The 24,858-nt window shown below is 35.6% G+C and overlaps 1 protein-coding gene across 2 annotated transcripts in view; it reads right to left on the bottom strand.

Annotated features, from left to right (window-relative positions):
• Positions 1–24,858, bottom strand: part of OTOGL (otogelin like) — a 147,375-nt gene that overhangs the window by 91,318 nt on the left and 31,199 nt on the right. For both annotated transcript variants that reach the window (XM_059081626.2, XM_059081627.2), the window contains exons 9-18: positions 20,278–20,405; positions 19,811–19,917; positions 12,802–12,908; positions 11,869–11,994; positions 10,491–10,599; positions 9,347–9,393; positions 8,597–8,742; positions 6,565–6,688; positions 4,293–4,470; positions 921–1,045 (exon numbers count right to left, since the gene is read on the bottom strand). In XM_059081626.2, the coding sequence (XP_058937609.1) occupies positions 921–1,045; positions 4,293–4,470; positions 6,565–6,688; positions 8,597–8,742; positions 9,347–9,393; positions 10,491–10,599; positions 11,869–11,994; positions 12,802–12,908; positions 19,811–19,917; positions 20,278–20,405 (1,197 nt within the window). The remainder of the gene's footprint in view (positions 1–920; positions 1,046–4,292; positions 4,471–6,564; positions 6,689–8,596; positions 8,743–9,346; positions 9,394–10,490; positions 10,600–11,868; positions 11,995–12,801; positions 12,909–19,810; positions 19,918–20,277; positions 20,406–24,858) is intronic.

Raw genomic sequence — 24,858 nt, 5'->3', positions numbered from 1 at the left:
AAGATTATCTGTTTTCTTTCCAGGACACTAAAACTGTAAGTTAATAATAAGGACCATAGGACAATAAACAGAATCCTTCCAAACAACCACTACAAAATCCAGAAACTCTACTAACTTCTCATGGGTACTCAATCAATATTAATAATGAATTTTTTAAACTACATAAAAACAGTAACCAACCAAAATAATTAAAGGAACAAATTTAAATTATAAAAATATCTATTTAAGCATGCACATTAATTTTCTTTCACAAAGTGATTTTGAAAAAAGAAATACACCATCTTTTATTAAACAGTAAAATAGCCTTTCATGAGGTTGCTGTGGGTTTAGTAAAAAATATATATATAGCCAAAAATTCTTGGCATGTGAGTTGCACTGTCATTGTAAATTAGAACTCTACGACCATCTCAAATTCTTACACACCTGATGGCACAAAGCCTCTCTGGATCACTGGCTTCCTGCTTATGAAGCCATAATATGTTCTGTGAGTAGGAACTCGTAGTGTGACACCAATAAACAGGAGAATCCACACACACTGTCACACTATGGAACCGAAGTTGAATATCCCAAGACTATACGAGCATTATTAGAATACTTCCAGAGATTTTTCTTTAGCATTTAAATAATCTGAAATACCCAAAATGCTAGCTCACATTTGGGAACAGTTGAGGGATTTCTGAACACCTAAAATAAGTAAATTTATGAATGCAGAGTAGTAAATAAAAGAGTCATTTTCTGGAGTTCTTTTTTAAAGTAACCTAGATTACATAAAGAGGCATATGTATTCAATAAAAATACATAAAGAATGGCATCGATTTGATCATAATGAAGAAAATCAGAATTTAAAATCAGTATCTAATTTTACAAAATTACAGTAATAAAGAGAACTTTTTCCTAGGTTTACATGCAGAAAGACTTACTGTTTTGTTGATTAATGTTGCAGGGGTCCAACATAGGAACATGAACAGGTGCAAAACAAGTGGAGGAAACTCTCCATGCATTTGCATGAAGTTGTGGGGTACCTTCTATCATGCCTGATGGAGAACTAGAAAGCAAATATAATATTTTCTTAGCCTCTCCCATTCATTTCCTTCCTTCAGAGTCTTCAAATATTGAAAAACGAGAATACTACTTTTTTAAATTTACAAAGAAATCTTAGCGCTTGAAATGTTTTATTACATTTTTAAATATACACAGTGTTAGCTTCCTATTATTAAGACTTTACAGTGTTTCAAATTGTGGACATACATGGTTTTATTTAATAATCATTTCAGCCTTGTGAAGGACACACCATTATCCCCATTTTAGAGAGAAGGCAAAGCAGAAGCTTAGAGAAATATTAATGTTCACTCAGCTGCTAAGTGTCAGAGGCGAGATTCAAATGTAGTTCACACCACATTGATGAAATATCACTCACACAACCAAAGCATGAATGCGTGTGGTTTAGGGAGGTGGAGGTAGGGAGCTCATGTGATTTTTTTCAGGGTAAAAACAAATGTCCTAAAGAAGAAATAGTCTACACTGCTGGTTCAGTATTTCAATTTTCATTATGAGGCCTGACATACTGAGGTTCCACTGTGAGGTTGGGCAAACAAACCAAGTGAAAATTAAGGAGAAATGGTATAAGAGGCACTCTTCACCCAAGTTTTCTCACTTCTTCAGTTCCCTCAGCAAACCAAAATGGAAGAGAAATATCTACCCTTCAGGCTTATAAACCACAACAATGTTTAAGAGCCAGACACTAAAATGCCCCCTCCAGAAGTCATCAAGATTTAGTAACTCATCAGCCAATAGTGAATGACAATCCCTGTTGGAGCTGTGCCAGACACTGTCAGAACTACTTAGAGAATCAGTTTGGACTAGGTTTCCTGTAGGAAGCTTTGACCAAGCAAAACGTCACTAATGCAAGCCATAACTGCATGAATTGCTACAACACGACCAAATAGTAGAGTAGCATTTATCTTCACTCTCTTAGTGTCCAAATAAACATAACTACTTTGCCTACCATTTATCTCATTCACCAATATGAAGCTATATGGCGTCTCTCACCACAAAGACAGGAGGAAAAGAGGGAGCCACACAAGCTACTCCACCATGCTCATCCCTTGTAGCCACCCTTTCCTTCTTTTTCCTATTCCTCTAAATGAAACTATTCTGGAAATGTATAGAATTATAACAAACACCCAATCCAAAATCTAATTTTGCTCCAATGAGAACACGAAGACTCACAGAAATTGCATGACTTGCACTAGCTCTTCTCATTCTTTCCCTCTCCATCCCTCTTCATCCCTACAAAGCACAATAAAATAGGTCAAGGTGATAGGTGTACTCAGGATTCCCAGGAGGAACTGACTCAGAGCTTGGCTCTTATTTCATTTAATTCACTTAAAACAATAAATACCAAAAAAAGGAGCTGAAATGTAGACCCATTTATTTATTGCATTCATTTTATAAAATAGCCTTTCAGTTCACTGTAGTTAACTTACTAAAACAAGGCATACAAAATAAATTTTCAAGTAATTAATATGTTCCATTCATTATGTTTGCAGATTCACATTAACTTTGTGACGCAAGGAATTTTAACTGCTTATGTTGGAAAGCTAAACAATGTTTGAAAATTATCTCTGACTCTGAAATATTATCCTGCACTGTTATCAGGCCTGAATGTTTATACATGGAGAAGACTGGTGCCTTAGAAAGAGGCAGACAGATCTGCCATCTGTTAAACATTGACTACTAACCCATTCTGACAAACAGGAAGAGAAAAGGCTTAATGTCTCCTCTGAACATCTTAACCAAGTCATTTAATATAGTTTCTGTTTCACAAATTGATAAGAAATCAATATTCTGATCTACCAATAAATGAAACAAACAAACAAACAAAACCCGTAAATGACCTAAAAGCAAATTAATTACGCAGGAGAAAAGGTAAAAGAAACTCTCTTTTAAAATTAAAAAATGTAAATGCCCTTTCTCCTTGCTGATCCAAATTCTCTTCTTGGTGCCACATCAAAAGTCCTATACCTCCATTCAGTTCAACTGTCTAGTGCATATAAGGTACTATGCTAGTTCTTAAGAATATAAGGATTAATGACACGGTCTTTATTCTCAAAGCCTTTGCAGTTTTAAGTGGTAACCAGACAGATAAATGACAGATTTTCATAGATAACAGAGTCAAAATTAACTTTGGTGGGATACAAACTGATTTTTTGAAGCAAATAATGACCGAGTTGGTTTCAAAAATAAATAGGAGTTAATGGGGAAGATTAGGGAGGGGACAGAACCCAAAGCAAGAAGAATATGCAGAAGTGTTTTTTTAATGGCATTTGGAGAATGGCTTCTCCAGGAAACGTTCCCCGCCTACCTGGCCCACACTGACCTACTCAAAATTTTGCTGTGCTTCTAGCCACAACCACACAAGTTAACACTTAACTTTTTGAATTCACCTCAGTATTTTTATACATATTGTGATTAATACCTCGCCTAGAACAAATTATTTCTGAAAGACGGCTGTCCCCTCCCAATCCACAATATAAGCTCCTTGAGGATGCGAACTATGTCTTACTGCTTTTATTGTCCTACAGTGCTTAGCACAATAACAGGTGCTCAAAGCATTTACACTAAGTTATACACCATGTCTTATCACATGTAGGTGTAAGTGCTTTGTCAATACAAGGAGTATAAATGTATTTTATTGCTTTTTCTCCTAATGAAACACCAACTATCATAAAATCCAATTAACTTAGATGCCACAATGTTGCTTTAGAGATATCATTCATACCAAATGATATCAGTATTATTAAAGTATAATTTACTATCATTCATACCCAATGATAGTAAGACTTTTTAAAGGCAGCAAAATTTTTTTTACATAAAATACCATTAAGCTTGATAGGATAGGTGGCAGAGAGAGAATAACGGGAAGTTATTCTGTGGGTAGCCTTCAGGCTCTTGAGTCTCGCTACCTAAATCCAAAGTCCAGCTCCACTGTATTTGAGCTATGTGACTGAGCTATTTATTTGTCACTTTTGTGCCTCAGTTAGCTTCCTTATCTATAAAACAGAGATACTAATCAGGGGATTGCTACTTAAATACTTATATACTTATATAAATACTTAAATACTTATATACTTAAATACTTATATAAACTTAAATACAATAATCCATGTAAAGCTCTTGGAACAGTGAGTACTATGCTCTTATTAGTTAAGTAAACATTTTTAATGTAAGAATTTATATCCTCTAAATTACTAGTCATTAAATTATGTTAGCTATACAGAGATCATACTTACAGAAAATCATCCCTTATGTTCCCATTAAACGTGCCACACAGACCTAACGTTCTTCTTTTCCACGCACTAGTGAGCTGAATATAAACTCTTTCCCCATCTATAGCAAACAGAATCTTTAAACCAAACGTGGTTTTTAGAAGAATAAATAAGGATGACAGAGTCTGAATTTCAACAATTCCTGCAAGAAAAGAACATACATAAATCAGCTTTGAGACTCACAGGCAGTGTTCCGAAATGCTAATGTACAACATCGGGAGTCTTCTTCCAAAAGACTTTTTCCCAGTTCCTGCTCCTGTGCTCCAGGGCCAATTTTCACCACCTTGTGCCTGCTTTCTTTTCTTCTATTTCCCTTCTGGGTCTTCAGCAGATATTTTTAATAGATTGTCAGGTGCACATGTAATTTCAGTTGGCAAGCATCTCATGGTGGGGGTGGACAGTCCTTAGACATTTGAAATCTGATCTCTTTAACGTGTGTGTGTGTTTCTGTGTGTGTGTGTGTCTGTGTTTTCCCACGAATTGGTCATGATTCAATAAGGAAGGGGCACTTTTTCAAAAATTCCCCATTCCTTTGAAACTGTCAGCACAAAGGGGAGCACAGCACTAGAGAAGTGCCACTTTATGAGACATCTTTAGAGACGAGAAACTTGTGCTCAAGACTGAATTTGACTTTTGCAACCAGAAGAGTTGCTCCTGCATCCCTATCACAATTTCTACCATCAGTCTGGTCACCAAACCAAGAAATCTGAGAATCATTCTTTGATCACTTCATTCCCCTTGTTGTCCTTCCCCAACCAACCCCAATCCAATCCATCACCGAGTTGACAGCACTTTTTTTCTAAATAAAATTTCAATCTGTTTTCCTCTCTCCATCTCTACTGTCACTGTCTTGGATCAGTTTCCTCCTCATTCCTTGTATGCCCTCCTCTAATAATATCCTAACTATTATCTGTGCCTCCTGTCTAACATTTCTTAAAGACATTTCCATAGTGTTGTTATAGTAGTCTACCAAGAAAAAAAAAAAAAGACAAAGTTAGTCTCCTCATTAAAACTCATTGCTTATTTGGTTGAAGCATATGAGATTGTCATCTTTGTACATAAAAATGGTCAAATAATAACAATTGCGTATTCAATTTCACATCAAGTTCAATCAACATCCTGGCACGGGGCTTCCCTGCTGGTGCAGTGGTTGAGTCCGCCTGCCAGTGCAGGGGGTACGGGTTCGTGCCCTGGTCCGGGAAGATCCCACATGCCGCAGAGCGGCTGGGCCCGTGAGCCATGGCCGCTGAGCCTGCGCGTCCGGAGCCTGTGCTCCACAACGGGAGAGGCCACAGCAGTGAGAGGCCCGCGTACCGCAAAAAAAAAAAAAAAAAAATCCTGGCACGATATTGACTGGGACCATGTAATTTATAACACAATTCAAGACATTTGTGAAATCAAAACAGACTGTTATTAGTAACTATACTGGAACACAGGCATGAACAGGGCCTCCCAGGAAAACCACAAAGTATGATGCCCTGTATATAAGGCATTCCGCATGGAATTAAGAGATACAAACTACTATGTATAAAACAGATAAGCAAGAGGATATATTGTACAGCACAGGAAATAACAATCATTGTTTTGAAATAACTTTAAATGAAGTACAATCCATGAAAATATTGAATCACTATGTTGTATACCTAAAACTAATATAATATTGTAAGTCAACTATAATTCAGTTTAAAAAATAAGCTCTTCCCCATTCTCATCCCCATCTCTTTCCCTCCTTCTCATCTCTGGACATTCTACACTTACCTTCTTCATGCTGCAGCAATGCCAAAGTAGTTACAGTTCCCCCTAAACATACTGCATAGTTCTCCTCTTTGCTATGCCTAGAACACTTCCCCCAGCTCCTTCATCCTGGCAATTCCTCAGCTGTAAATGCTCAATGAGACAGTCCCTTCCTTAAGAAAATTTCCTGACCATACCTGCAGGGTTGAGTGAGTTGTACCTAATCATTTAGACCCCAAAAGTCCCTATGCATATCTTTGGGTTTATCATATTTTTAAGTGGCTGTTTACTTGTATCTCTCCTCTTCCAAACTTCAGTCCACTTGAGATAAACACTGGGTCCCATAAACATGGCGGTCTCCACTAAGTCTGGCTGAGGAGCTGACAACACATAGTCACTCAATAAATGTTAGGTTAGTCGGCTAATGGGAGAAGACTCCATTGAAGTTGTGCTGCTGTCGTTGTTCATGTAAGAAAAGTACACCATCAGCATTGCTTCTTACCATTCAGACTGAAGCCCTGGTTAGGACTGGTGAGAATCTGTCCTCCCCTACTAAGGGTCACTTGTTTGTTGAAATCATCCTCCAGAATTAGAGTTAGAGACTGAAGGCAGACCAAGCCAAGGTTCTGCATAAAAATCAAATTATCAATTCAAGGAGTGAGAGAGAGAGAGAAAGACATAGAAAGGGACAGGACCAATGGGAGAAGGAAATGGGAGAAGATGAGGGAGAGAAAGGAGAAAAGAAAGGAGAGAGTGTACATGGATAAAAATTTATGGTATATAGAAAACTTGAGAATAAGCAATATAATAAAGTAGTTATTACATCTTATTGTGAATCTAATGTAGCCCCATTACTAACAAAATATATCTTTATGTAGTACATTAAATATACCATATACATACATACACTTTACACAGATTATTAAATAGAAATGTTTTCAATAAAGTGCCAATAATTCTGTTTTTCATAGTGCATAATTAAAGTATCTTTCCAAATTCATTTGTGGTATATTAAATATTTTTTAAATTCAATGTAGAAAAGAACAAAGAGAATTACTGTTCCATGCAGAAGGTTAACGGAGAGCTGACATATTGCAAAAGAAAAAAAAAAATCAAACTAAAAAACAGCTAACAAAGTAGACTGGAATTTTGTTGGAAACAACCATTTTATGTTGGAATGAAAGTAGAAAAAAAGATTTTGGCAAAATTTTGACTACTTGATTTAGAGAGAGATGAATGAAAGATCTGGGTTTCTTTGTTTACAAATTATTGATGTGCTTCTTTCAAGAAAATGTCTTTAAAATAAACATTCCAGAATGCTAAAAAATCCATTATATCTATTTAGAATGATGTGAAACTTGTTAATTTCTGTCAAAAATCACCTTTAAGATAGCAGTTTGTAAACAGAACTACCATATGACCCAGCAATCCCACTACTGGGCATATACCCTGAGATAATTCAAAAAGAGTCATGTACCACAATGTTCATTGCAGCTCTATTTACAATAGCCAGAACATGGAAGCAACCTAAGTGCACATCGACAGACGAATGCATAAAGAAGATGTGGCACATATATACAACGGAATATTATTCAGCCATAAAAAGAAATGAAATTGAGTTATTTGTAGTGAGGTGGATGGACCTAGAGTCTGTCATACAGAGTAAAGTAAGTCAGAAAAAGAAAAACAAATACCGTGTGCTAACACATATATATGGAATCTTAAAAAAAAAAAAAAAGGTTCTGAAGAACCTAGGGGCAGGACAGGAATAAATATGCAGACATAGAGAATGGACTTGAGGACACGGGGAGGGGGAAGGGTAAGCTGGGATGAAGTGAGAGAGTGGCATGGACATACATACACTGCCAAATGTAAAATAGATAGCTAGTGGGAAGTAGTCACATAGCACAGAGAGATCAGCTCAGTGCTTTGGGACCATCTAGAGGGTTGGGATAGGGAGGGTGGGAGGGAAATGCAAGAGGGAGGAGATATGGGGATATATGTATATGTAGGGCTGATTCACTTTGTTATAAAGCAGAAACTAACACACCATTGTAAAGCAATTATACTGCAATAAAGATGTTTAAAAAAAAAAGAGAGCAGTTTGGAAGTAACAAAAAGCTTCTTGTCTATTGTGCAGTCATGAAATGTTCCAAAAACCTATACATAAACAACTACCATTTTTAAGAAAGAAAGTACAATAAATATGCACTATTTAATCTAAGATATATTTTAAAGTATATTTTAATATCTCTGAATTTATTTTAATATCTTATATTTTAGTAGATATTTAGATTTTTAGATATTTTAATATCTCTGAAATCAGGATTCATGATATTAATAGTATAACAGATTAATCATCAACATGTTTTCTTTCTTTGTATTACATAGAATAATGATGCATCTTAACAATCAATGGTGTCTTATTTTTGAAGAAAATAACTATACCCATTCATGTTACCTTTCTTAACCGAGATAAGAAGTTTGAGTCAAAAAAAATGAACATTCCTCTGGTCATTTTGAAATGTTCTTACCTGCTCACAGTGAGCTTTCTGTAAAGTAATTGTGAATTTATCTTTTCCAGTTCCTTTTACAAGGATGTATTGGCACATTCCAATGAAAGAATAATGTCGACCATCAAAAGTAGTAAAATGAGAATCACCTACAACAGAGCATTGAACTACCAAAAAAGAAGAACAAGGAGGAGGAGGAGGAGGTGGGGGGGGGGAGGGAGGGAGAAGGAGGAGAAGGGGGAGTAAAGGGGAGCAAGGAGAAGAAGGAGAAGAGGAAGAAGAGGAAGAAGGAGAAGAAGAAGAAGAAGAAGAAGAGGAAGAGGAAGAAAAAGAAGTAGAGGAGGAAGAAGAGGAAGAAGAAGGGGAAGGAGAAGAAGAAGGAGAAAATGAGAAGGAGGAAGAAATTATGTTTATTCTTAAAAAGAAGTAGGTCAACTTAGGATAAATATTTAGGTATCAAAAAATTAACTAAAGTATTTAAAATTCATTAGTTTGACAAACTTACTAAATTATATTATTTAATTTAGTTTAAAATTTATTAAATGATAGCTGTCCCACATATTTTTTAGAATATTTCTACTCTTTTAGTAAATTTTTCCCAAAGCTGTCTGCTCAGAGCTATCATTTATTCAATTTTCCACTATCCTCTTAATATCTGGATTTAGAAATCACTGCATTTATATGAGATGACCTTACAAAAATCAGTGTTAGCTTCCTCCTCAATTTCAAGAAAATCAAGACATTGTCTTTAAAAACATTTTAAAAGATTACCTGGGCAGTCATGCTCAGTGCAGTTCCAAACTCCACCAACACATACACTAAATGAAATGATAAAAATATTAATCTAATTGTATAGAGAAACTGTATGAATATTTGCAATAACTTATTGGTAAATGTACCAAAATGTATCATGTTTTTTAGGTTCGGAATAATCTGACTTGAAAAATATCTCTCCAAAAGTTCAATTAACTGACAAATTTGGACTGGCAAGCACCTAAATTATTATTTATTGCATGCCATATTTAAAAATCAATAAAGATGACACTAAGGGAGTACAGATTAGTCAAGAACAAAAACACTAAGCAGAGAACTTCTGTTTCTGTCCTTCCCTTATTGCTTAAACCAAAAAAGGTCACACACAATAAAGTATTTACCCACATCATTAGAGAAATATATATAGAGAGAGTTAAGATTAATAAGTTAACTCATCTACTAAAAATTTTAAAAGTTGACTTTGAGCATCATCAGACATTAAGGAGAGAGAAAAGATATTCCCTTTGTAAGATAAATTCTACCTTCTACCATCAAGCAGGTATGAATTTTGGAGGACAGAAGCAGTCTCAGAATGGCAGGGACTCAAATTAGTATCTAAGAACAGGGTTAGTTTTCAATTACATTTCAGTTATATACACAGACACCTAAGGGAAAATTGCCTAATGACATTTACACCTCTGTTTCTTTTTAGATTGCCCTGAAGGGATTTAATCTTTGGCTATAATAGTCTTAGTTAGCTAAGTTAAGAAGAATTTCTAAGAGTCTCTAATCATGACCAAAAATTGGATAGTCACTTTTTAAGGTACTCAATAGAGAAGGCCAAGAGAACCATCAAGTTCTAAGAGTAAAAGTTTGTGCAAATTGGTGATTATGAATAACAAGACAATTCAACAGTTCATCACATGGATATAAGATTTTTATAGAACTACCAAGGGAAGTGAGGAGAATTATATCATAAAAGAAAATATAGATGTTCCCCCCATCACCCTGTCCCTGTAAGGCTTCAAATAAAAGGAAAACTGTGTCTTGGAATTTTTGGAAGAAAAATCAATAAAAAGTATATTTCTTTAAACATATGTCATGGTAAAATGGTCAACTAGTCAAGTATCCAGAAATAATTAGCTGTACGTTAATCACATACCATTCAGTACATTCTTGTTCAATTTTTGAACCAACTGAATAAGCTAATCCATGAAAATTGCATGGGCAATTTTCCAAGGAGATGCAAGTCCCATTTTCCATTATGAGGCCTATTTAAGAAAAACACATATCAAATTCACAAAAGAAATAATAAAGATTGTATTCTTTGAATATAATAATTCAACCAACTTTTATTGAACACTTGCTTACACTAGGTGCTGGAAATAACAAGTTTCTTTACTTTCAAGGAGGTTACCAACAGCCTGGCTCTGTCTCAATCAGTAGCTACCTTATAAGGGTCTATTTCGGTGGTTTTCAACTTTCTTATCCCATGACTTGCCATCAGAAATTCAAGATTCACAGTACACAGTACACAGAATTAGGGCAACTCATGTCTCTTTGCTTTTGAGGGAAGAGGGGAGGAGAAGAGGGAGAAAATATATTCTTGGTTTTATTTCTGTTTATGTCAAAGTGAGAGATTTACACTATCATCACACAGATAATAAAGAGCCAAGCAGTGCTTCTCAAAGGGCTAGTTCAGTAGAACTGCATTTAGTACTTCTCTCTCATGAGAAAAGGTGGTCGAACCAGTGTGACTAAGCACACTGTTTGATTCAGCTGATCTGTTTTTCAGAGTAAGACTCTCTAGATGAAGGAAGCATTGACTTATATTTTGGTGCACGGATTTATATTCTGGTGCAAACTCCATATCTCATCATTGGCTGGTAACAAACAGTTTAGGCCTGGCATGGGTCCAAAGCACTTAGAGTAGCACTGGCAGAACAATGGACTGAGGTCAACAGATCTGATTCCAAGTAGTCCTCACTCATATTAAGTGTATGACAGTGGGAAAATCACTTAACATCTCTGGGATTCTATTTTTTTTAATCTGTAAAAATAAAAGGGTTTGAGTAAATCCTCAATGTTCTTATAAATGTCTATCAGTATAACAGATTTAAATCCCGTTTCTATCACTTACTATGTTACTTCTAATTTCAAATATTAAAACTACATCAGGACTAAAATCTTGTACTGCCAAAATGTGAAGGTTTTTTTTCTGCACTTGATTTTATCTTTAAAAAATGAAAGTATACAAATTATTAAATATCTTTAAATACTCAAGAGAACAAAAGATCTGCCATGGGTAACTTCAAGACAAAGTTCCAAACTTCCTAGGAAATTTACAAAGGAATAAGCTTTTTACTAAAGAAAAGCAGCCATTCCTTCAAGTCACTTCAAGGATCAAATCCTACAAGGACAGCAAATCACAACAGCCCTATCATCCTCAGAGATGACATTAAGACATGATTCTTGGATCAGGATCACAGGGGTTCTAGTTTCCATGAGTGCAGATATGGTTTCTTTCATGAAGCACTTACCATCCGCGCAGTAACATCCGTCAAGACAATGGAGATTACTCCCAAGACATTGTTCCTCAAATGTGCAGGTTGGTGGGCAACAACTGATACAATCCCGATGGACAAAGCTGTCATCACATTTATCAACTGAAATGGGCAAACAGGTGAGCTGTAAATCAACTTTATTCAACACTCAAAAAGATTACAGTGGGTTTTTTGTTTAATTTTTTATTGAAGTATAGTTGATTCACAATATTGTGTACATTTCAGGTGTGCAGCACAGTGATTCAGAGATATATATTATATATATGTATATATATATACATATACATATATATATACATATTCTTTTTCAGATTCTTTTCCCTTATAGGTTATTACATAATATTGAGTATAGTTCCCTGTGCTATAGTAGATCCCTGTTGGTTATCTATTTTATACATAGTAGTGTGTATATGTTAATCCCAGCCTCCTAATTTATCCCTCCCCCACCTCCCTTTCCCCTTTGGTAACCATAAGTTTGTTTTCTGTGTCTGTGACTCTCTTACTGTTTTGGAATAAGTTCATTTGTGCCTTTTTTTTTCTTTTAGATTCCACATATAAGCAACATCATATGATATTTGTCTTAAGAAGATGTAGTATACACACACACACACACACACACACACACACACACACACACACTGGAATATTACTCAGTCATAAAAAAGAATGAAATAATGCCATTTGCAGCAATATGGATGGACCTAGAGATTATCATACTAAGAGAAGTAAGGCAGACACAGAAAGACAAAGATTACAGTGTTTTAAAAGTATGCAAAAGTTTACCAACATTATTGCATCAATAACAAGTCTTTGCAATTCATTAGTTTTGAGCACTAGGGTAAGTTTTGAGTACTACGATAAGTCTAAAATTAATAGACGTGCACAGGGCTGGAAAATAATGAAACATACTGCATGCTGGAAAGTCATCTCTCCAGTCTTGAATAGGGTAGCCAGCATGGGAACAGGCTCTAGCATACTCGGTGGCTGCTCGACAATAGGTCTCATCATCGTGAGTTCTGAAAAGTGAAAAGACAGATCCAATATCACACAGGAAATATTGACAGAAACCATACCTTTGAGCTCCTGATCTCGAGAAATGCTGAGTATGTGATGAATATTCTAATATTAGCTATTCTTTATATTCTATTCTATAATTCTAATATTCTAATATTATATCTAATATTAGATGTCAGCTTGTATATAATATAATACATTATAATATGTTATGTACAATAATGCAGAAAACAGATAAACATGGGATCCCAGCTAAAAAGGCCTAGGTAAATTGTTTCATCTAAGTCTTTCAATAATTTGGCCACTTTTCATTTGATTCACGGGAGTACCTATACTGAAAAAGATTTCTATTTTAACTATGACATTCTTCCCAGAATCCTTGTATGTATTTTTTTGTTCCTACACAAAGCATCCTAGATCTTTCAGAGTTTAACAAATCCTATTAGAACAGATAAAATTCTATCACAGCAAAAATGACAAATATGAAAATTATTTCTAAGATACCATGCTCTTGATAGTATACATGCTGGAATAAAACCAATACTAATAACCTGCAGAACTTTTGAAAGATTAAATAAATAGTATTTAATTTAAGATTTAAAAGAAGATTTTTAATTCTTTCAGGTTTAAATTACTAAAGCTAGTTACTATTATAATGCTGCCAAGAGTGAATAACCTCTAAGTATTTTCTTATAATCGCCTTAGAAATTCCTCCAAACAAATATAAGAGGTCTGCCAATTCCCAAAGCAGATTAACAAGGCATCTATAAAATAAACAGGGTTTATAAGGTAGTGGGTTTTTCAACCAAACTGAAACTCAAAATTAAATAGTTAAATATCTTTCAAGATAATGACCTTACGAATGCTGTATTTTGTGAGCCTTAGCATTTTCAGTATCTCTGTTGTAAAAGCCAAAGCCACCCGTCTCAAATTGCACTTATCCTATGCTACTGTAATTGAGTCATGCAGCTTATCTAGTCCAATTAACTGAGCTTTAGAAGGAAAAAAAAAGGACTGAGCATATAAACTTCAGAAACTCAGAAAATATTCTAAACCTCCAAATAAGAAGTCTCTGAAAAACAACGTAAGTTAAAACTGTTGAATTCCTAGAAAGACATTAAATATATGATTTACTTTAAATATGTGCATTGTTTACTACAATTAATGGAGGCTCTGAAAACTAACAAAGTAACTGAATATTGGCTTTCCAACCCAATGCAACTATTATTCAAATAGCTACTATTTACTATGACTGTGTTATGCTAGGAACTGTACTGGGCATACTACATTTGGCATTGCATAAAAACAACAATCAGGCAAGAAAGAAATTATTATTGCAATTTACTGAGGGGAAAATAAGCTTATTTTTCCATTTTGGATGTGAACTTTAATAAGGAAAATGAGCATTAAATAATAGTTGTTTTTAATCAATAAATCAATTGATTTGGGTGTGGCAAAATTAGAAGCATTTCCTTGCTGCTAAGTTTAGCATTCTTAGAAGCAGAAACACGACAAGTTCAAGGACTGGTAATGTATCATTCTTCAAATTCCAACTCAGCTGTCATCTCTTCTAGGCACTCCCTGATAAAGTTAGTAGTTCTCTCCTCCACATTCACTGAACTTTGCATTTAAAGCATGTATAATTGCTGAAGTTCTGTTTCTCTGCCCCATTAGCATCTGAGTTCCTAGGACAGGGACTATTTCTAAATTGTTTTTTGTTTTGGTGGCCAACAGACACATGAAAAGATGCTCAACATCACTAATCATCAGGGAAATGCAAATCAAAACCACAATGAGATTATCACTTCACACCTGTCAGAATGGCTGTTGTCAAAAAAAAACCACACAAATAACAAACGTTGGCGAAGATGTAGAGAAAAGGGAACTCTAGTAAACTGTTGGGGGGAATGTAAATTGGGGCAGTCACTATGGAAAAGAGAATGAAAGTTCCTCAGAAAACTGAAAATCGAACTACCCTATGACCCAGCAATTTCGCTCCTGGGTATATATTTGAAGAAAACAAAAGCACTAATTCAAAAAGATATATGCACATCAATGTTCACAGCAGCATTGTTTTTCTTCATCAGTAGAAGGCATTCATTTTTTTTCAGCAACATTTATCAAGATCAGGGCCAGCTTTATGGGAATGTGACCTGTGTAGTCAGTCACACAAGGCCCTGCTCTTAAAAAGGTCCTTCACTTAGCTGGGCCCTGTACTCGGTTTCATGCTCTGCTGTCACTATCTTGAAATTCTCAACAATGTTTTTAACAGGGGGCCTTGCATTTTTATTTTGTACTACCACCTCCCCCCAGATTTATTATATCCCAAATGAACTAACTGACATTCTGACATAATTCAGGCTAAAGCACAGTCAGCCTACCCAGAATAAGCAGAGGAGGGTAAGAGATAAGGCAAAGGGCAAATTCAGATCTGCTGAGAGTAGTCAAGTTGTATGAAATAAGATCAAGCAAAATTTCATACTCCTTACTATGAGACCTAAGACTCTAGGGAATCTAGACCCTGCCTACTTCTCTAACTTCATCTCCTCTCTCTCTCCCATTCACCATGCTCCAGCAACACTTTTTTTGTGTTCTGTAAACACCCCAAATTTGTTTTAACATAGTAGCATTACTTACAATAGCCAAGATACAGAAGCAGCCTAAGTTTCCATCAAAGATGAATGAATAAAAAGGATATTATGGAATATTATAAATGGAACATTACACAGCCATAAAAAGGAATAAAATTTTTCCATTTGCAAAAACGTGGATGGACCTGAGGGGTATTATGCTTAGTGAAATAAGACAGAAAAAGAAAATACTGTGTGTTTTCACTTATATGTGTAATCTAAAAAAATAAAAGAAATGAATGAATATAACAAAACAGAAACAGATTCACAAAGAACAAACTAGTGGCTACCAATGGGGAGAGAAATGAGGGGCAGGGCAAGATAGGAGAAGGGAATTAAGAGGTATAAACTACTAGGTATAAAATAAATAAGATACAAGGATGTAATGTACAGCATAGAGAATATAGTCAATATTTTATAATAATGCTAAATGGCGTATAATTTATAAACATATTGAATAACTATGTTGTACACCTGAAACTAATATAATATTGTAAATCAACTATACTTCAACAAAAAATTTAAAAATAAAATAAATTAAAAATCAACATAATAGGGCTTCCCTGGTGGCGCAGTAGTTGAGAGTCTGCCTGCTAGTGCAAGAGACACGGGTTCGAGCCCTGGTCTGGGAGGATCCCACATGCCGCGGAGCAACTGGGCCCGTGAGCCACAACTACTGAGCCTGCGCGTCTGGAGCCCTCCGCAACAAGAGAGGCTGCGATAGTGAGAGGCCTGCGCGCCGCGATGAGGAGTGGCCCCCGCTTGCCACAACTAGAGAAAGCCCTCGCACAGAAACGAAGACCCAATACAGCCAAAAATAAATAAATAAACAAATGTGGGGTTTAAAAAAAAAATCAACATAATAAATTGTTTCTATTTCACCAAGATGTGGCACAATGCTCAACTCGGAATAAACACTCAGAAAATGTTTTGAATTGAACTCAATACACTATCATAATCCAAGCAGGAAATTAATTTGTGTTCAGCAGATTCACAATTATATAATCATGGTATAGGATCCTGTAGGCAGTCCTTTAACATAAGAAATGAAGAGAATCTCCTTTAGGGGAAAAAGAATGTAGGTAGGTATAGTCCTGGGTGAAATATTGAGGGGAGTGAAAGGCTAACCCTGGTACCTTCTCACTTCCATTTTATCAGTGCCCACTTATTCCATTACAAAGCCCTTTCTTTGGTATTACCTGCCTGCTCTGCTCGGCCTCTTCACCTCAGATATGTATCTTAAGGTGTCAGCTGATTTCAACCAGTAAAAGGTGTTTCACCACCCTGCTGTTTTTATTTGCCCTAAAGAAAGCAATTAAGTTTTGAAATCCAAAGCCTAAATACATCAAAATTTCAAAAGACGAAAATGTTAACTTCTTAATGATGAAATTTCAGATGAAGTAGGTATGGGCAGCTACTTTTCATGCCCAGTTCCCTCTTCTTTTTAGTATTAGAACCTGCAAGTTTTTGCTGGGCATATGGCTGACCAGCCAAGGACAACATTTCTCAGTTGTCCTTACTTCTAGGTATGGCCCATGTTTCTAAGTTCTGGCCAAAGGGTTAAAAGTGAGAATGTGCATGAAACTTCCAGATCACTTCCTTAAAAATGCTGACAGCCCTCTATTTCCTTTTCTCCCTTCCTAAGGGTTAAAATATGAGCATGGCAGTGGTGAGCCAGTTATGACAATGACATTGAAAATAATACCCTAGGCCCTGGGAGATGACATAGCAATAGTATGACTGAGTCCAATGGAAGAGTCAATGGAAAATTCATGGAGCAGACACATGGTCCAAACCCAGGACCACTTGCCAGCTTGGACTTCATATGAGAGAAATATAAGCATTCAATTGAATCGAGGCCACTGATACTTTGACAATTGAAGCAACCAAACAATATCCCAACTAATAAATGGCGAATGACTTTACTGGATCTGCCAAATGATCCTTCACTTCAGCCTACTTGAGAAATGAGTGCTAAAGATGATAAGACAAGTGAAAAGACTGTTGGAGAATGGTCCCAGAATGAGTCACCATGGAATAAGAACAACTGTTAATTCCATATAGATGGCTAAATAAGGACAATGGACTACCTACAGAGATCCTCAAAAAAGAGACTAAGTGATAGAACAGAGATAGAACAACATAGCACTTAAATGACAAATAAAACCAAATAGAGGACAGAATGTTGTAAAATATAAAGGTCAGTACTCAATATTTTAGGCAGTCGAACACTCTTTCAAAGCTCCTGCATTAGTTCACAAATCCCTGAGACTATACACACAAATAAAGGTATAACTGCACTTTATTCAAAATTAACAAGTTTCCCAAACAATCTCATTTTAATATTATTACATTCATTATTTTTATAATAATCTTAATTTAATTAAAGCAGAGTGATTACAAATAACTTCACACTACCTCAACCTTTCCTCTCTGTTTGCACTTTTGATAAACTTAGACCTCTTACCAAGCTACCGAAGGTATAATTTCAGCGGTTTTACTCAACCAAAAGTTAGTTTGGTCCTTTACAGCAATGTTCCCATGTACCATTTAAACTTCTTGGGTGGGCTTCCCTGGTGGCGCAGTGGTTGAGAATCCGCCTGCCGATGCAGGGGACACGGGTTCGTGCCCTGGTCCGGGAGGATCCCACGTGCTGCGGAGCGGCTAGGCCCGTGAGCCATGGCCGCTGGGCCTGCGCATCCGGAGCCTGTGCTCCGCAACGGGAGAGGCCACAACAGTGAGAGGCCCGCATACCGCAAAAAAAAAAAAAAAAAAAAAAAAAAAAAAAAAAAAAAAAAAAAATAAACTTCTTGGGATACTTAAAAGATGCAAACATAAAAATTTCTTGAGATATTCTCAAACATTCAAGATAGCTAATCACATACACTTGGTAATTTTTTTTTAATTGAAGTAGAGTTGATTTACAGGTTGTGTTAGTTTCTGGTGTACAGCAAAGTGATTCAGTTATACATATATATATATACATATTCTTTTTCATATTATTTTCCATTATGGTTTATTACAGGATACTGAATATAGTTCTCTGCTCTGTACAGGACCTTGCTGTTTATTTTATATACAGTATTTTGTATCTGCTAATCCCAAACTCCTAATTTATCCCTCCCCACCCCCTTTCCCCTTTGGTAACCACAAGTTTGTTTTCTATGACTTTGTTTCTGTTTTGTAAATAAGTTAACCTGTGTCATATTTTAGATTCCACAATAAGTGATACCATATAGTATTTGTCTTTCTCTTTCTGACTTACTTCACTTAGTCTGAAAATCTCTAGATCCATCCATGTTGCTGCAAACGGCATTAATTCATTCTTTTTATGGCTAGTATTCCACTGTATATAAATACCACATCTTATTTATGCATTCATCTGTGAATGGACCCTTAGGTTGCTTCCATGTATTGGCGATTGTTAATAGTGCTGCTATGGATATCAGGGTGCATGTATCTTTCACTTGGTAAATTTTTGAAAAACTAAAATAAAAAGGACTTCACCTCAATAATGGGTAATTTATAAGTTCTACATTGATGAACACATTATGATAAGTCTCACTGAATTTGTTCCCTAGACAACCACCTTAGTCTACGTGTTCTTAACTCGGGAGTGAAGGCAAGAGTCTGTGACCTTGGATGTGAAAAATACTACATGTTTATTTTCACTAATCTCCAGCTGATATTTAGCACTTCTTTCAGTTACACACATGGGCAACACATCACAATATTCTTATCAGAATCTGTAACTTTGTCATCAATGTAACTCATATCTCATTTTTCCATATTTTCATTTCTCATTTAATTGTTGCAGATATCTCAAAATATTGTTGATACTCATCACTATATCAAACTACATTAGTTATTAGACCTGAAATGCATATAAAAGAGCATGTGGATCAGAAATTCATTTCTTTTACTATTTCAGTAATTCTATTTCAATATAGTTAGTTCCTCTGAAATCTTATACGTTTTATTTTATGCATTTCAAAACACTATTTTGAAAAGAGCCTATAGCCTCTCTAGATTCCCACAAGGGATCAGTGGCACAAAAAGTGTACAAGAATTAATGTATTCTGTTTATGCTGTTAATATAAAACACTCAGACTATACCTGTTATCCAGTAAGATTTTAATAGCTGTTAGTACAGTTTATGTTTTACATTTCCCGTTACATTTTGTGAACTGCTGAGATGATGAAGTTATACAATGGTTTTTGCTCTTCTTTTTGGATAAAGAAAATTTTATTGCAAATAAAATCATTTCACTTACTTGCAAAGATCATTAACACAGCTGGCAATATATAAATATGGATCAATATATTCATGGCAGCTCAAAAAGGGAAACTGCAACAGTATCTGACACTTGAAGAAGATTGCCTATGCAGAAAAAGATGGCGGTCAGCAGAACATACTGAATGATATCCTTGTACTCTCATTTTTTTCTACTCATCTGTTTGCAAGACACTCTGTTCTTACTAGGAAAGAGACAGTATGTAGGCTTATAAATTTTAAACAACATTTTTCTAACTACATATTTATATAATGAGTACTACTTTTATGAAACTCATTGTATTCACCATTTTTGAAATAATCATAAAGGTATTCTTGTTGCATTACATTTCCTGATTTTAATAGTGTTTATGTAGTATTTACACTAAAAATGCTTAGTGTTAAATATACAAATACAGTATATGTGTGGTGTATCCAACATGCCTACATTTTTCACATCATATTTACCTCAAATGCTGGCATTCCACTGGAGCATGGATTTGGAAAATCTGAGGGTGTGGGTACACATTTGGAGTCATCTGGAGTTTGCACCAACCAACTATTTGCAAACATAGCAATGTCTTCTGTATAGTCCTCTATTTCACACAAACACATACAAAAAAATACGTATAATAGGATCACATTCCACAAAGACACAGTTCACCAACATAAACTTCCTGGTCAAAAAGTTAAACTCAATAGCTCTATAATTACCAATGATATTAGACTATAACATTACTTCAGCATAATAAAAATAAATTGAACAAAGTTGAAGTACTAAATAAAAGTTAACACTATTGGAGAGAGAAAGCAAACTTCATTGAAGCAAAATGGGGAAGGAATACCAGTAAAGCCTGCAGTTTATACTGCAGAGAGGAGGAAAATATGCATAAAATTAAGAAACGTAAGTCAACGTTTGGTATGAAAATTTTCAGACAGCCCTCTCATTCTATTTGACATAAGTCAGAACCTTACTAAAATTGTAGCAGGTACCTAGAGCCCTTGTGGAGATTTCAGAGGATGGTCATACAGACAATGAAAAAATGGAAAAGACACCTGGAGAAAAGGGTACTAAGAAGTGAATTCATTCTATTGGAATATGATGAATAGTGTTTCTAAAGATGCTCGGGACAGATTAAGAATCCTGATACCATCCCAGCATTATTCAGAGGCAAGATTCAGGAGCTACTACGCGGCAGCAACAAACGGGCAGTTGGTGGAGAGCACTCTGGGTCTTCTATCTGGCTTGAGGACAAGTTCAGGATCTGACACGAAAATTAATCCTGCCCCACATTCAGACAAGGGCTGAATCTGAAATCTCAAGGACTCCGCAGACCCTAACAAGATGACATCTCGAAGTTCCATCTGACAGCCTTCATGTTTGAGTGTTAGCATCTCCACCACTGAGATTTACACAGCCACAGGTCCACCATTGATGACAAGCTACTGCACCACTAGAATCAAAAACTGCAAGCCAAATGGTTCACCATTCTATCTCAGCATCTTCAAGATAGGACGATGTCTACTTACTACTACCAATTTGGGGGAAGATTGTAAAAGTTCATCTATAAGAACGCTTTGTGCTCTTAGTATAAAATCTCAAATTTTACAGGGGCCTGGAAGATTTTTTTTTTGATCTGACTTCTGCACTCCCCCAACTCCCCACCTGTTTCATCAACTCTACCCCACCCTACCCCTCCTACATCTTCCACTCCTATTTTTGCTCAACCTACTCCAATCATACAAGCTTTATAATGTTCTTCACGCAAGCTCATTTCCACCCTGCTCTTGCTTTTGCTCTTGCATCGCCTCCTTCGAAAACACTCTTCCTCCACCCCAGTCTTCCCTCTGCTGTCTCCCTTACTTCATGTGGGCATCTATTAAATATGACCTCCTTAGAGAAGCCTTCTCCGGCACATGATCTAGACCCACCAAACATACACTGTTCTATCACTTAGTCCCCTTTTTCCCCTTTTTTTATGGCTGCTATTGCTCACAAAAATTATATTTTAATTTGTCTATTTATTTTGCCTTCTACTACATGAAGGGAGAGAGCTTGTCTAAGCTGTCCGATTGCTGGATCCCTAGTTTACTATCTGGTATAGAGTAGGTACTCAAAATGTATTTGCTAAATAAGTGAACGAATAAATACAAGGGAGTTTTCCATATTTATTAAATAGATTATTAGAGTCCTAGATGTTTGGTCCACTTTATTATTATCTCTGATATTGTTGGAAATGCTACACCCTGAACCAAGCGTCGGTCTGGTCTAATATACTTATTTTTAAAAGGAAAAACTGATGTTCCTTTTAAGTAAATTTATAGTCACATTTCATTTCAAAGCATCATCATATGTTAAAGGTCTGCAGAATCAAAAATATTTCCTAAAGGCCCACCTATTTCCATATTTATGCACAAATTTTAATGTAACTAAACAACTGGGCAATCCCTTAGACTTCACTTTAATTCCAGCTTTTTACCACATATTTAGCTGTTTTCACTACATTGCATTAACAAAAAAGTCACAAATGTTGGTTACTATGAGACTTTAAATCCATATCAATCAGTGGTCTGGGAACCTGTGAAACTAAAATTAAAATTTTTCATATAAAATGTACTACAAACAGAGCGATTTACTGTCCATATTGGAACACTTCTAAGAGTGAAAGAGAGGCAGTATTAATTATTATGTTGGGAAAAACAAGAGTAAATCAGGTTTTCTATGAGTAGCTAGCTATAGACATGAATTATGGAACCAGAATCTCAACTAGACAACAAATTTAAATATTTCTATATCTACAGAAATTCTGAAAAGGCTCATTTCTTTGTGCAGTCATGCCTGAAGAATGCATAGGAATGCAGAGAGAAATACAATTTTAATCACTGTTAAGAAATCATTAATTCAATGGGATTCAATCAAACTACCTCTCTGCCTCTAAAGATTTATCTAATCAGCAAAGTACAGGCTGAGTTTCAAGAAAACACTAGGCATCTTTAAGCTAAAGGTAATACCGCTCACCTGTAGATGTATTCTTGCATTATTACGGTATGAGAGAAAATCAGAAAGAAGGTTCTAGTCACATCTTTATAAATTATCATAAGTTCGGGTTTTTTTTATCATTCTGCTTTACTCTGTGCACTAAATAAAATTGTGAAAAAGCTGAAATCTCTCTTTAGGCTCCTTCTATATACTTTCCAGGGTCCTTCTTGCCTTCTGCCAGTTCAGCCGTAATTCAGTCAAATTGCCTCCTTCCGGCCTTCTCCCACAAATAATCTGCTAACACCCCTTTGCGTGCTGCCCAATTATCTCACTGTAAGCAACCATTTTATGTTCCAGGTTATCAAAGTCTGTCTGACTCTTAACGCAAATCCTAATCTGAGTCTCTCTGCCTCTAACAAGAGCAGATGCTATTTTCTATCCCAACTTCTATACCATGTTCCCTAGATGTCCCCAGGGAAGCTGCCCATGGCAGTCTTTAACTCTAACATTGAGAATTGAATTGAGTATCATTTTTTTCATAAAGCTTTGATACAGAAGAAAAAGAAATCAATGACTGCCCTCTGATTGGTTCTGCCTGGGTCTGAAAACCCTACTTCCTAATATAGTCTCAAGATTCCAAGTTTGTGAACTCTCTCATTCTAAATACCGAACTGGATGCAAAACACCATTTCATGATGAAATGTACAATACTGTACATTTGTACTGTGCTCACAGACTTTTAAACACTTTCACTTACATTTTCTCATTAGATTCTCAGAGGCTGGGAAGCTCTAAGGGTCATTATTATTATCTCCATTTTGCATGTAAGAAAGTTGACTCCTTGAAGCCCTGCTCTTTAGCTACTAGTAAATTAATACTGATGAAGCATTATGCATCCTGGGAAAATGTTTGCATTTTGACAAGGGCCTCTTAAAGCAATGTCTTTAATCAAACATTTTCACGTTAGCTCCATTATAGGCTCATTGAGAACACTTGGAGATGATTATAAATTAGCTAAAATGTATTCAGTATTAACTATGTGCCAAGCCAGACACTGTACTAAGTATTTTACAGGGATTACCTCATTTAATCCTTGCAACTCTATGAAGTATACACTACTAGTATACCATTAAACTTAGAGAGAGTTTAACAAGTGGCAAAGCGGAATATGAATCCCATATTCTGACTCCAGAACCCACACTCTAAGTAGGATTTTCATTCCCTTAAAACACAACATATGGGCAACTCTTCTCTATTAATTTTATAATATAAAACAAACAGTATTATATAGTGCTTTACAGATTAAAAGTCAATTTCTCTCACATTTATCTAAGAATAGAATTGGGAGCCAGTTGGATCTGTAGCTCAACCTCTGATAGCGCCATTTACAAGCTGTGTTACATTGGGCACATCGCCTTGTGTCCTCATTGTAAAATTAAGAAAACACACCCACCTTACAGGATGTTGTAAGAGTTGGGAATAATATAGCATGTACTCGTATTAACTATTACTAAATGGTATCAAGCTATGCTATTATTATTAACAATGCTTGGAGTTCCAAATTATTTTAATCCCTGTTTTACAGCTGAGGAAACTGAGTATCAGAGAGATTAATTGAGATGCCTCAAATTATAAAACTTGTAAGAGCTGAACAAGATTCAAAGCCAGGTAGGTCTTCTGGTACTAAGAACAGTATTCTTTTTTATTGCACATTTATATGTGGACCTAAATCAGGATTGTGTCCTGTAATTATCTTATTTTGTTGCCACTGCAAACTAGTACCCATATTGAAAAAAAATCCATTTTTAACAGCTCATTGGCATTAGTTTCATGACTTAGAATGAATAGATGAATGAATGATATGTACATCATTATATACGATAAAAACCATTCCAAGTTATTACTCAACTTTTATAAATTCTGCTCACATTTTATTGTATTTACAAAACTATTACATGGCAGTCATTTAATTTATTCCTATCAAGACTGGAAGCAAAATATCTGCTGCCCCAAAGTAGACAAGTTTGCCCCAAATTGGTCTGAATCACTAAAATGTCGATATAAGCCCC

The sequence above is a fragment of the Kogia breviceps genome, chromosome 12 (genome assembly GCF_026419965.1).
Source record: "Kogia breviceps isolate mKogBre1 chromosome 12, mKogBre1 haplotype 1, whole genome shotgun sequence".
In the NCBI taxonomy this organism is placed as follows: Eukaryota; Metazoa; Chordata; class Mammalia; order Artiodactyla; family Physeteridae; genus Kogia; species Kogia breviceps.
Note: the sequence above shows the minus strand (reverse complement) of the source record. Positions and strands in the feature narration are given on the sequence as shown.